The sequence below is a fragment of the Pleurodeles waltl genome, chromosome 6 (genome assembly GCF_031143425.1).
Source record: "Pleurodeles waltl isolate 20211129_DDA chromosome 6, aPleWal1.hap1.20221129, whole genome shotgun sequence".
Lineage (NCBI taxonomy): Eukaryota > Metazoa > Chordata > Amphibia > Caudata > Salamandridae > Pleurodeles > Pleurodeles waltl.
Genome location: NC_090445.1, coordinates 458,550,635 through 458,564,275, shown reverse-complemented (window position 1 = coordinate 458,564,275; position 13,641 = coordinate 458,550,635). Strand labels below are relative to the sequence as shown.

The following is a 13,641-nucleotide window of genomic DNA, read 5'->3' as shown; positions in this document are numbered from 1 at the left end:
GGGAGCGACCCCGTAGGCAGGGGTTGTTCCCGGGCAGGGGCAGGGGGGCTTGGGGGGTCAAATTTATTTTAGGGCATTTCTGCTCCCCCCCCCCGGGACCGGATGAGCTAGAGGCCAAACCCCACAGGTAGCCACTTTGCAAAAAACACCTCTGTTTTCTGTGAAAAAATATGTTCTGTCCACGTTGTGTTTTGGGCCATTTCCTTTTGTGGGCGCTAGGCCTACCCACAGAAGTGAGGTACCATTTTTATCGAGAGACTTAGGGGAATGCTGGGTGGAAGGAAATTTGTGGCTCCTCTCATATTCCAGAACTTTCTGCCACTGAAATGTGAGGAACATGTGTTTTTTTAGCCAAATTTTGAGGTTTGCAAAGGATTCTGGGTAACAGAACCTGGTCCGAGCCCCACAAGTCACCCCATCTTGGATTCCCCTAGGCCTCTAGTTTTCAGAAATGCACAGGTTTGGTAGGTTTCCCTAGGTGCCGGCTGAGCTAGAGGCCAAAATCTACAGGTAGGCACTTCGCAAAAAACACCTCTGTTTTCTTCCAAAATGTTGGATGTGTCCACGTTGCGCTTTGGGGTGTTTCCTGTCGCCGGCGCTAGGCCTACCCACACAAGTGAGGTATCATTTTTATCGGGAGACTTGGGGGAACGCTGGGTGGAAGGACATTTGTGGCTTCTCCCAGATTCCAGAACTTTCTGCCACAGAAATGTGAGGAACATGTGTTTGTTTAGCCAAATTTTGAGGTTTGCAAAGGATTCTGGGTAACAGAACCTGGTCCGAGCCCCGCAAGTCACCCCATCTTGGATTCCCCTAGGTCTCTAGTTTTCAGAAATGCACAGGTTTGGTAGGTTTCCCTTAGTGCCGGCTGAGCTAGAGGCCAAAATCTACAGGTAGGCACTTCGCAAAAAACACCTCTGTTTTCTTCCAAAAGTTTGGATGTGTCCACGTTGCGCTTTGGGGTGTTTCCTGTCGCGGGCACTAGGCCTACCCACACAAGTGAGGTATCATTTTTATCGGGAGACTTGGGGGAACGCTGGGTGGCAGGAAATTTGTGGCTCCTCCCAGATTCCAGAACTTTCTGCCACAGAAATGTGAGGAACATGTGTTTTTTTAGCCAAATTTTGAGGTTTGCAAAGGATTCTGGGTAACAGAACCTGGTCCGAGCCCCGCAAGTGACCCCTCCTTGGATTCCCCTAGGTCTCTAGTTTTCAGAAATGCACAGGTTTGGTAGGTTTCCCTAGGTGCCGGCTGAGCTAGAGGCCAAAATCTACAGGTAGGCACTTCGCAAAAAACACCTCTGTTTTATTCCAAAATTTTGGATGTGTCCACGTTGCGCTTTGGGGTGTTTCTTGTCGCCGGCGCTAGGCCTACCCACACAAGTGAGGTATCATTTTTATCGGGAGACTTGGGGGAACGCTGGGTGGAAGGAAATTTGTGGCTCCTCTCAGATTGCAGAACTTTCTGCCACAGAAATGTGAGGAACATGTGTTTTTTTAGCCAAATTTTGAGGTTTGCAAAGGATTCTGGGTAACAGAACCTGGTCCGAGCGTCCGCACGTCACCCCTCCTTGGATTCCCCTAGGTCTCTAGTTTTCAGAAATGCACAGGTTTGGTAGGTTTCCCTAGGTGCCGGGTGAGCTAGAGGCCAAAATCTACAGGTAGGCACTTCGCAAAAAACACCTCTGTTTTCTTCCAAAATTTTGGATGTGTCCACGTTGCGCTTTGGGGTGTTTCCTGTCGCCGGCGCTAGGCCTACCCACACAAGTGAGGTATCATTTTTATCGGGAGACTTGGGGGAACGCTGGTTGGAAGGAAATTTGTGGCTCCTCTCAGATTCCAGAACTTTCTGCCACAGAAATGTGAGGAACATGTGTTTTTTTAGCCAAATTTTGAGGTTTGCAAAGGATTCTGGGTAACAGAACCTGGTCTGAGCCCCGCAAGTCACCCCTCCTTGGATTCCCCTAGGTCTCTAGTTTTCAGAAATTCACAGGTTTGGTAGGTTTCCCTAGGTGCCGGCTGAGCTAGAGGCCAAAATCTACAGGTAGGCACTTCGCAAAAAACACCTCTGTTTTCTTCCAAAATTTTGGATGTGTCCACGTTGCGCTTTGGGGTGTTTCCTGTCGCGGGCGCTAGGCCTACCCACGTAAGTGAGGTATCATTTTTATCGGGAGACTTGGGGGAACGCTGGGTGGAAGGAAATTTGTGGCTCCTCTCAGATTCCAGAACTTTCTGCCACAGAAATGTGAGTAACATTTGTTTTTTTAGCCAAATTTTGAGGTTTGCAAAGGATTCTGGGTAACAGAACCTGGTCCGAGCCCCGCAAGTCACCCCATCTTGGATTCCCCTAGGTCTCTAGTTTTCAGAAATGCACAGGTTTGGTAGGTTTCCCTAGGTGCCGGCTGAGCTAGAGGCCGAAATCTACAGGTAGGCACTTCGCAAAAAACACCTCTGTTTTCTTCCAAAATTTTGGATGTGTCCACGTTGCACTTTGGGGTGTTTCCTGTCGCGGGCGCTAGGCCTACCCACACAAGTGAGGTATCATTTTTATCGGGAGACTTGGGGAAACGCTAAGTGGAAGGAAATTTGTGGCTCCTCTCAGATTCCAGAACTTTTTGCCACAGAAATGTGAGGAACATGTGTTTTTTTAGCCAAATTTTGAGGTTTGCAAAGGATTCTGGGTAACAGAACCTGGTCCGAGCCCCGCAAGTCACCCCATCTTGGATTCCCCTAGGTCTCTAGTTTTCAGAAATGCACAGGTTTGGTAGGTTTCCCTAGGTGCCGGCTGAGCTAGAGGCCAAAATCTACAGGTAGGCACTTCGCAAAAAACACCTCTGTTTTCTTCCAAAATTTTGGATGTGTCCACGTTGCGCTTTGGGGTGTTTCCTGTCGCGGGCGCTAGGCCTACCCACACAAGTGAGGTATCATTTTTATCGGGAGACTTGGGGAAACGCTGAGTGGAAGGAAATTTGTGGCTCCTCTCAGATTCCAGAACTTTCTGCCACTGAAATGTGAGGAACATGTGTTTTTTTAGCCAAATTTTGAGGTTTGCAAAGGATTCTGGGTAACAGAACCTGGTCCGAGCCCCGCAAGTCACACCTCCTTGGATTCCCCTAGGTCTCTAGGTTTCAGTAATGCACAGGTTTAGTAGGTTTTCGTAGGTGCCGGCTGAGCTAGAGGGCAAAATCTGCAGGTAGGCACTTCGCAAAAAACACCTCTGTTTTCTTTCAAAAAAATGGGATGTGTCCACGTTGCGTTTTGGGGCGTTTCCTGTCGCGGGCGCTAGGCCTACCCACACAAGTGAGGTATCATTTTTATCGGGAGACTTGGGGGAACATAGATTAGCAAAACAAGTGCTATTGCCCCTTGTCTTTCTCTACATTTTTTCCTTCCAAATATAGGAGAGTGTGTAAAAAAGACATCTATTTGAGAAATTCCCTATAATTCACATGCTAGTATGGTCACCCCGGAATTCAGAGATGTGCAAATAACCACTGCTCCTCAGCACCTTATCTTGTGCCCTTTTTGGAAATGCAAAGGTTTTCTTGATAGCAATTTTTTACTCTTTATATTTCAGCAAATGAATTGCTGTATACCCGGTATAGAATGAAAACGCACTGCAGGGTGCAGCTCATTTATTGGCTCTGGGTTCCTCGGGTTCTTGATGAACCTACAAGCCCTATATATCCCCGCAACCAGAGGAGTCCAGCAGACGTAACAGTATATTGCTTTCCATAATCTGACATTGCAGGAAAAAGTTACAGAGTAAAACGTAGAGAAAAATTGTTGGTTTTTTCACCTCAATTTCAATATTTTGCTTTTTCAGCTGTTATTTTCTGTAGGAAACCCTTGTAGGATCTACACAAATGACCCCTTGCTGAATTCAGAATTGTGTCTACTTTTCAGAAATGGTTAGGTGTCTGGGATCCAGCATTGGTTTCATGCCCATTCCTGTCACTGACTGGAAGGAGGCTGAAAGCACAAAAAAATGCAAAAATGGGGTATGCCCCAGTAAAATGCCAAAATTGTGTTGAAAAATTGGGTTTTCTGATTCAAGTCTGCCTGTTCCTGAAAGCTAGGAAGCTGCTGAGTTTAGCACTGCAAACCCTTTGTTGATGCCATTTTCAGGGGGGAATCCACAAGCCTTCTTCTGCAGCCACTTTTTCCAATTTATTTTAAAAAAACGAAATTTTCACTGTATTTTGGCCAATTTCTTGGTTACAAAGGCATTTTAGATTCTTATAATCAGTCCTGAGTTCAAAAGATTCTTTGGTTCCCATTAGGAACTGTCTACACCTACAACAGGCTAATTTCATGGCCAAGAGTCCCTATTCTAGAGCTGAGTAGTTCTTCTCTGAATCGGTTAGACGTGCGACAGGTAAGAAATTGGGTGCCCTAGCCCATCATCCTCTTGTCGTTGAAAAATCAGAAGTAAGGCTGACCCAACTGCTATATCAGATGTGTCCGTCTCAGCTATAAATTATTTGGAGGTATTGGGTGATGTAGAATAGGAGCCTGGCTAATAGCTATTTTCAAGTTTTGAAAGGCAGTTTCAGCTTGTCTACTTAAAGCCATGTTTAAGGTTCTCTTACTTGAGAGTTTGAGAGATCAAGCTACTTAAAAAGGCGGATTCTCAAAAACTGGCAACAGAAATTTACCAAACCAAGGAAGCATTGAGTATCCTTAATAGAGGAAGGAGAAGACGTTCAAGAACGGCAGACACTTTCTGGGGGTCCATGGCAAATCCAGTTTTATTTTGATGATATCCCAAATATTCCACTCCTGACTAATCAAATTCACATTCTCACGCTTGCAGAACTGTCTATTTTGGTGCAGTCTACCAAGGACTTGCCAAACATGATTGTGGTGGGAGGAGGGATCAAATGAATAAACTGGAATGGCATCTAAGTATACCACAACACTCTGGTTTAACAAGTTAGCAAATACGTGATCCATGAAGTGCTTGAAAAACAGATTGAGCATTGCTTAACCCAAAAGGCATAACGCTATGTTTGAAATGTCAAAGGGGGTTCTAAAACCAGTCTTCCACTTATCTTGAGGGACATGGTAGGCTCCCCAAAGGTCTATCTTGGGGAATATTTGGCCTTCGACTGACTCTAAAATAAACTTGAGAAGAAGTAAGGGAAACCTGTCTTTTATTATAAAGGCCATATATCTTTGTTTTTTTGGGGATATGAAAAATAGAAAAACCCCAGCAGGAGAGGAGGAGCGTGTGATGAGTCTGTTTTGAAGATTCTCCTCAAAATACTGCCTTAGTGTTTTCTTTTTGATTACAGAAAGTGAATACATTGTTTCAAACTGAACTGTGGCACCAGGTTCAAGGGGAATAGAGCAATCAAATTCACAGTGTGGGGGTAACAAGACTTCCTTAGGTTTCTTAAATATATCCTCATACTTCTGATAATCAACTGGGAGTCCCTGTATAATGCTAATGGTGCCGCATTCAGTTTACTTGGTCTTGGAAGTTTCCTTACGAGCCCAGTGGTTTTCTGTGATGTAACAAAATTGTTCACATAATTGGGAAGATGAGGGCATGGTTTGAGTCTCCCAATTGATGTATGGATTGTACCTGATCAGCCAAGGAAGTCCTAAGATCATAATGTGGTTGGGAGAGGTAATAAGGTCAAAAGATATGATCTCTTGATGTTTTCCAAAGGTCAACCTGAAAGGAGTGTTCATCTCTTTAACCAGTACAGAGACAAATGGTGTTCTGTTTACTGTATGAAACTGTTCAGGGGATTCCTTGGGGATTCAGCTTTTCATCTTCCCATTTTTCATCCAGGTACAACCCACTTGCCCCACTATCCAATAAGGCCAACACCTTTTCATTATGTCCATTAGGAAGTTTCAAAAGCATGGATAAGAGGAACAAGGGAGTAACCAGTTCTCTGGAGGAACAAATTGAAAGGTTTCTTGACTTTCTTGATTCCTTGAATTAGATGAAAATAAGAGCAGCCTTACATACATAATCCTGCTTCCTTCAATATTCCCTTGGTGCCTCAGACAAGCTAACCCTGAGATAGCCCAATCTGCATAGGCTCCTCTCCTGAAGATGATTCTCTGGAGCAGAAGTGTCAATCTTTTGAGCACTAAAGAGTCTCATTTGCTGAACTTGGGCTATGGACCTTTCATTTCTGTGTTTATGAAGTCAGTGTTCACTGTACAGGACCTGGTCCATTAATGCTGCCAATGTTTCTGTGCAGTGCTAATGTAGCAGTTCATATTTTGTTTCCTCATTTAAGGCCCCAGTGAAAGAGAGTAACCAGAGTCTGTTCCACCCATGTGGTCTCAGCCGATAACGGGTGGAAGTGAGTGATGTAGGGTAGAACATCTTGATTACCCTGCTGAATGTCACTAAGAGCTTCTTCAGATAAAGTCTGTAAACCAGGCTTTTCAACCATCTGTTTAAATGCTGCGAGAATGGTTGCATAGTAAGAAAGGCTAAGTTCTTCTGCGGCTACCAATGGGGTCACCTATGCTAATGTTGGGCCTGATAGGAGACTGATCAGGTACCCCACTTTGGCTCTATCCAGAGTAAACTTGCCTGGGCAAAAGCTGAAAAATACTGTCAGACTCTAGAATGCCAAGATGCTGCTAACAATTTAACGTCCAAGCAGATAGTGCCCCCCAAAAGGACCCCCAGGAGGAAAAACCCAGATGAGAAAAACCTCTGATGGCAATTGTAGACTCTTGGAAGGCTGCTGAGAATGGTACTGATAGTAGAAGACCAGGACTACAGCAAGGCTCAGGAGATGCAGATAAGGCTAGTGAAAATGCCAGAAACAGGATAATGGAGAAAGTTCAGAAGGAAAGCAACAGGAGCAAGAATTACCAGCAGGACCAAGAAGACATCAGGAGGAGCAACAATATACCATCAGGAGCTGGGAAACACAGAGTAGGACCGCAGATACACCAGCAAGAGTGAGAAAAAACCAGCAGGAGTAAGAATACACCAGCAGGAGCGAAGACACACCAGCAGGCGCGAGGAGTGTTGCAATGCAAAGGAGAAACACTTTGTATCCAAAAAGAGGAAGTGACATAGAGGAAGAAGTGATGGTTTGGGAAATGCTGGCAGGAATACATGATAGAGCCTCCATGATGGATAGTGTAAGTAAAAACCCTCCCTCAGGAATTCTGGGAAGAAGAAACTACAGAGAGTAAGAATATGCCCACCAAGGAGAGGAATGCCTCCAGCTCACCCTACAAGGAAGGCCACGAATTGCCATCCTTGGCTCCTTGCAGGGTTCCTCAGGGTGCAAGTAGGTGTTTAGGGCATCCCACTGTATAACGTGCAATGCCAGGGAGGCAGTGAAGTGAGCCACGGTTTGAGCTGTGACCCGTGACATGACATTCTTTCAAGTTGTTTGAGCTGCTGTACTTTTGAGCTGTCTTGCTCCCCCTCCCAACCCAGCTGACTAATTGCTTCCTCTATCCTTTCAGTGTTTTAGTCATTGTATTCCCAATTCCCCCAAAACACTCCTCTGTTGCTTCCCATTCTTGACTTCGTAGCTGCAGCTTGCTATCAGACTACGCCTTTCTCCTTAGGGTAGTACTTTGCATTATTTTTTATTAATTTAATTTCACCCCACCGAGATGGGATTATCATCTTGGAACATTAAATTTAAAGTTAAAAAAAAAATGATTCATATGTGCATATGCATAGTGACCTATGTGTATGTATACTTCATCACACTGCAACTACGTTTGTATTTGTTTTTGTCAAAGCTGTTCTGCACTGGCTAACAAGCATCTATTTCTTTTCTTTTTGCCAATACGAATAAGGTCAACAAGAAGCACTTACAAGGCCAAAAGGTTGAGTAACTCTGTTGAGAGCCCAGCCATTTTGACTTTGGCAATGCTTTGTTTCTAAGGTAAGGTGATCTAAGAGGAGGTTTGACACCAATTTTTCCAAATGTCATCTCTCGTAAAATAACAACTTTAAGGCACTCTATGATGCTAATGAAGTGGCAAATGTATTTATAAATCTAGGGATATTGTAATATCTCTGTAAATGTTAATTATTTTCTTATTACCAGAATGTTCGGAAAACAAGACATGCTTTTTAAAATTCTGCACCTGTAATAATTTACTACTAGCCAGCAGTGATATCACAGTTCAGACCACATGTTGCCTCGTCTTGCTGGGATTGCACTGAAAAGATAAAATGCTCTTATTCCTCACAGCTCCTGTTGAGATGTGAGTGGTGCTACAGGGGTCAGAATTCAGGTGCATTTGCAGCAGGAGGTGTGATATCAGAAAATCATCTGACATAAAAATCGTATCCTTAAATATCGTCTACAAAAATATTGCTCATTGGAGAGAGTAAAAAGAAATTACACACGATGGGATGCTATTTTCGAAAGCGACGTTTAAGAAACGATAATTATGTAAGAAGATACCTCTGTGTGTGATATTCTAACATACCACTGCACCAGGAAGCTGGCCTAAACCGCCCCCTTGTCTTCCTGTTCCTGTTTGCCAAGATTAGAGAGCAGCTCTGGTAATGTAGGCCAAACTCTGCCCTAATGGCTGGGTAAAGCTCTGCAGCATGGTGTTCTCAACTCCTGCAGAAATGGGAAAGCCGTGGAGGCGACAGGCAAGCAACCCTAGTTGGACCTATGATAGCAGTGAACAGTCCCACTAGGCGGAAAACACTAACATCACTCGCTTTCCTCTCCGGGCCTGCATATACCATGGCAGTCCTATGAGCAGCAACATTTTGTTTTCCAAAGGTAAACCATTTTCCTTTTTTTTAACTCAGGCTAGCATGATTTTTTAGATCACAAATGGAGCAATGCAGTACAACCTTTTTTATTCTGGGATTTGTAATTTGGGATTTTCTACTATTTCAATGGGTCTGCTATCCCATATGCAAAGTAAGCTTTTTTAAATGGTCAAAACTGGCAAAAGATGTTGCACAGAAATGAGAAACAAGTCTAAAGTCAAAAACATTGGTGATCTAGGTCCACAAACATTCATGGGAAACACGGTGAAAAGCTAAGTTTCATGAACATGTCTCAATGCTTTATGTAATTGTAAATGGATTTACATAGCGCTTACGACCCCTGACGAGGCACTGACGCGTGTTTTAGGTGAGTAGCACACAATTGCGGACCCCAAGATTAGTAGTTAACAGGCTAGTACAATGTTTTTTTATACTTTATTTTTTATTTTTTTCTTGTGCATTAGTTGTGTTAGGTTTGTGCTTTTGGTTTCATGTGTATTTAGTAGAGTTTGGAGCAGAGATAAAACGATAGTAACGGATTTGAAAATGGAAGTTTGGAGTAGGGATGGAATAATAGGAAATAATTTGAAAAGGGTGAACACTGAGTGGTTGTGTCGATGTGTCTGTCTCCCTTCTACCTAAGGGGTTCTTTTTTTTCATTCTGAGCTCCCTTCTGTCTTATATATTCATCATTTTTGTCGGAGTACACCTGATGTGAACATTTCTCTAAGTCTTTCTGTAGTTTATTTATTTTCGACTGGGCCAGATATTCCTTATACACAATCACTGCCCTCTTTTAATTCTCTAATGTGGTTTTAAAGATAGTTACATTTGCATTCTCGAGGCACAGGAAGTTCCAAGGTGTTACCAAAAAGGGCAAGTATGGCCATATATTGAATTCCTACCTCTACTTAGTCAGTGACAGAGAGGAGATATACAAATGTGAGATAAGGGATCTAAATGATGATGAAGGCTATTGACCCAGAGTGGCAACAGTAGTACCAGGACATGTGGATTACAGCAGAGAAGGGGACAGGGCACTAATTACCCAAGTGCAACCCAAACTAGAGTTTTTAACACTGCCAAGGGGAAATAAAGTTAGGGATGGTGTGCTCTTTTAAATTCATTTTACACAGTGGATGCTTTGTAAAACAGGGGCATTGACTCCATTTAAAACACATTGTTGTAGTACGCCCCATTATGAAACATGGCACTAAAAAAAACTCTTCGGGTTCCCTAAATTGAGGGGGTTATTCTGTTTAGTTTTCTGCTTTCCTTTCTTGTGTACATTTTGACATTTGTCTGGGAGAACAAGGGAAGAGGTATACCTCTCGCCCCTTTATTTTTTCAAGTGTAACAAGCCACAAGGACCACTTCTTTTCCCCCACTGTGTAGGCAAAAATGCTTTAAGAATCTAAACACAAGCAACTATGTTCAAATATCTGTTGAAGAGGCCCAAGTGAAATTTAATTTAGGAGGATGTACTCTTGTAATTTCTAGCATTACATATTACGCAAATAAACTGAGATTATGCTGTTTACGAGGGATTCGCTAACTGAGATTTCATTTTGGGGTAAAAATCCCAACATGGGAACACATGAACAACCTGGATGAACAGCGCGAATGTCACATTCAAGTTTTAGTGTGAGATGTCTTGGACGTGCTAAAAAAGCACAAAGTGCTACACCAGCATTTTGCTTGACAACACATTATTTGTGTATTTTTTTGGGCATTTTTTGTAACTTCTGCAAAGGAAATTACTTCAATTTTGAATAGGTCTAGAACTGATAGAGAAATGTGTGGTCTTCAACAAGACACCGTAGGTAGAGGGACCATATTAGGATAAGGTAAAATAGGATGACTTGAGAGGTAGAAATGAGACTTTTATGTGGAAACTGTCACAGAAATCTTTAGTAAATCCACTGTTCCCTTTGATATGGTACAACTCCTCTGTTTAACCATTATATGAGTAAATTAGTATCTGAATACCAGTTGACAAATATTATCAATTGACCAATGTAAAATTATACACCACAGTGCACTTCCTATAATTTGTGCAATACCTGTGATAAAGGGTAGAGCTTGAGTGGGTGGTGATACATCTCTTAGGTCACAAGAGGTGACGATGGAAGAGGAAGCACGGCAGCCTTACAGAGAAGTATGGCAGAACCATATCTGTTTGCCTTGTATAATAATATAAATCTCTGCATTGAAGGACACTGCCAGCCAAAATAGCATATGCCTTTTTGAACTTTACACTATTTGTCACTTTGATTTTCACAGTCCTGTGGCAGATACCAGCCTAATGAACTAGGTTGAACACTATTTAACAGTTCTTGTATCACATTTACTTTGGGATGCACCTGTTACGGTACTGTGATTGGAGGCTGAGAGAGTGATTGTGACACTGTATGACAAGCACAATATCTCTGCTAAGCACTCAGTGTGAACACGTGACCTGTAGTATAATCAACTCAGCATTCATTCTTCCGAGAGCCATCTCACAATAGGATATCTCACTATAGTATACTAATACCTATACCATACCTATACCATGCCTTTATATACGGAATTCTGATTTATCAAAGTACTGCATATATTACAGCTACCCAACTTATGGTACTCAATTTAACTATCCCAGAAGGATAGGAGGATGAGTCTGCCTGGTTGGGATGTGAATTTATGACCTCAAGAACATTGCATTTGTTAGCAACAAATGTTCATCTCACTGTGCCGTCCTATGAGTTTTGATGAATATGAATATCTACTTGCACCTGTTTCCCTATAATATCCCTCTCTCACTAGCTCTCTTCCAGTTCATAGATGTTTGGATGGCTTATCTTTTCTCATAGGACATGTTTTAAAAATATGTCTCTGTTTTGGTACCCAATCACTTTAGTGGGCTGTCTCCATTATGTCTTTATCCTCTAATAGGAATTTCCTCTAGAACTGAATACAACACTCCACATAAATCCTCATCAGGGCACAATTGTAATAGGGCCTGTTCTTTCCTTCTGATTCCAGCCATTCCAAAGCACTGCAGCAAATCCCTTCCTTTTCCATATGGTATTGCTACTCCCTTTCCCACCTTAATATTCATTCCTCCTGATACTCATAATCTTTTTATCTTGTTTACTGATCTTTAAAGATTCTCTTTTCATGTCCCAAAGGAAAGACCTATTTTCCAAGACAGCCATAGTTTCTCTTGATGCATAAAATTAATCACCACATCTTCAAACATCTTGAATATGTGCAAACACAACCCAATAATATTCTTTAAAGCTTCCAACATCATCCTTGCTACAGCACGAGGAGTTAGCATAAATTCATCAGTGTTTACTTCATCAATAACTACACTGGTGAAGCTCCGTTTCATGTCTTGCCCTGTTCCATTACCCTTCTAATTCTATTGGGGCAAAGTTTGATCCCAGTGGAAGATTGGTGCTCACCGGTGTGATGTTCTATGGCATGCTTGACTTTCTGGTTGTAAAAGAGAATCACAAAGGGAAACACCGAGGAGTAACACACAGAAACAAAGTAACGGATGTCCGAGGTTGAGGTCAATATGGTGCTTGATGAAGTACTCTGGTAAAACCATATGCAGCTGTCTATTCCGAAGAAGAAGATGTAGAGAGTCACCAATGTGCTGACTGTCTTTGAAGCTCTTGCCTCAGCAGGAAGAGTCTGTGATTGGGCATTTCTCCTCATACCCTTCACCCGCTTACCATGCTTATACAATGTATATAGAATGGAGAAACTGGCAATGCTCATCACAGCTACAAACATAAGATCTCTCGCAAAGAGTGTCAATGTTTGACTTAGTAATGATGTGTTACTTGGTAAAACAACAATGCAGTAACTGGCACGGTATGCATATTCTGAAATGGTTATGTTGTTGCCAGAAACTGCATAAAGTAGGGGCGTGATACACATTGTCATATTCACCACCAAGAGAAGAATAATGATGTGACCAATGTAGGTTTGCAGCCGCACTCTCATGCTCATGCACGTGGGAGTGGTCGACATGAGTGTCACGCACTGGTAGCAGCTGAGGAGGCAGGTGAGGCAGATGGACATGGCACGGGAGACACGGGACACGTACACTAGAAGTTGGCATTGGATGTCACTGAAAATATTTGGTGGCCCGTAAATGAAAAGGGAGTTCGGAAGCCCTCTGGTCAGGGCCATTACAAAGTTAGACATAATCAAGTTCAGAAGAATAACCTCTGATGTCATTAGCAAACGTTCCTCGTAAGCAATACATGAGAAAAAGACCAGGAGAATGGAATTTCCCAAAATCTCAATACTGCTTGATAATAAAAATGCAGTTCCTTTGATAACTTGGTAGAAGTCCATGACTTGATGATGATGGTAAGTTATTCATCTATGAGATTAATTTGAAAAGGAAATGTTAAAGTCAAGATTATCACTTAAAATAATATACAGAATCATAAACCAGATGTTGGAAAATGGGTTATTGGTAAGGGCAGGTAAGTACCTACACTTAGCAATAGGCCACTAACCTTAACTTAGGTCCAGTTAGGTCTCAGTAAATCAAACCTAGCTCCACCCTTGGTAGCTTGGCAACGAGCGACAAGGCTTAACTTAGCAGACAAAGCGTGAAGCATTCAAATATCACAAAACAGTAACTAAATAAAACACAGGAAACAGTTTAAAAATCCACAATCAATTTATAAAAATAGATGATATTTTTATCTTTAGAATGACACAAAAACAAATAAAATCAGATAAGGGGAACTGGCTATATGAATTTTTAAAGAATTATTGCTTTCTAGCGCATAGAAACAGAAAGCGCCAATCTCGTCATCTGGTCGCACCTCAACTGGGGCAAAGTCAAAGTTTAAGACCGACCGCAATGAAGTCTGGCTCAGCTAT

General features: G+C 42.4%; 1 protein-coding gene across 1 annotated transcript; it reads right to left on the bottom strand.

The window, feature by feature from the left end:
- Positions 1-12,117: 12,117 nt before the first annotated feature.
- Positions 12,118-13,101, bottom strand: LOC138301617 (olfactory receptor class A-like protein 1). The gene has a single exon (XM_069242130.1). It carries the CDS (start codon positions 13,099-13,101, stop codon positions 12,118-12,120), a length of 984 nt encoding a protein of 327 aa, XP_069098231.1.
- Positions 13,102-13,641: the final 540 nt, after the last annotated feature.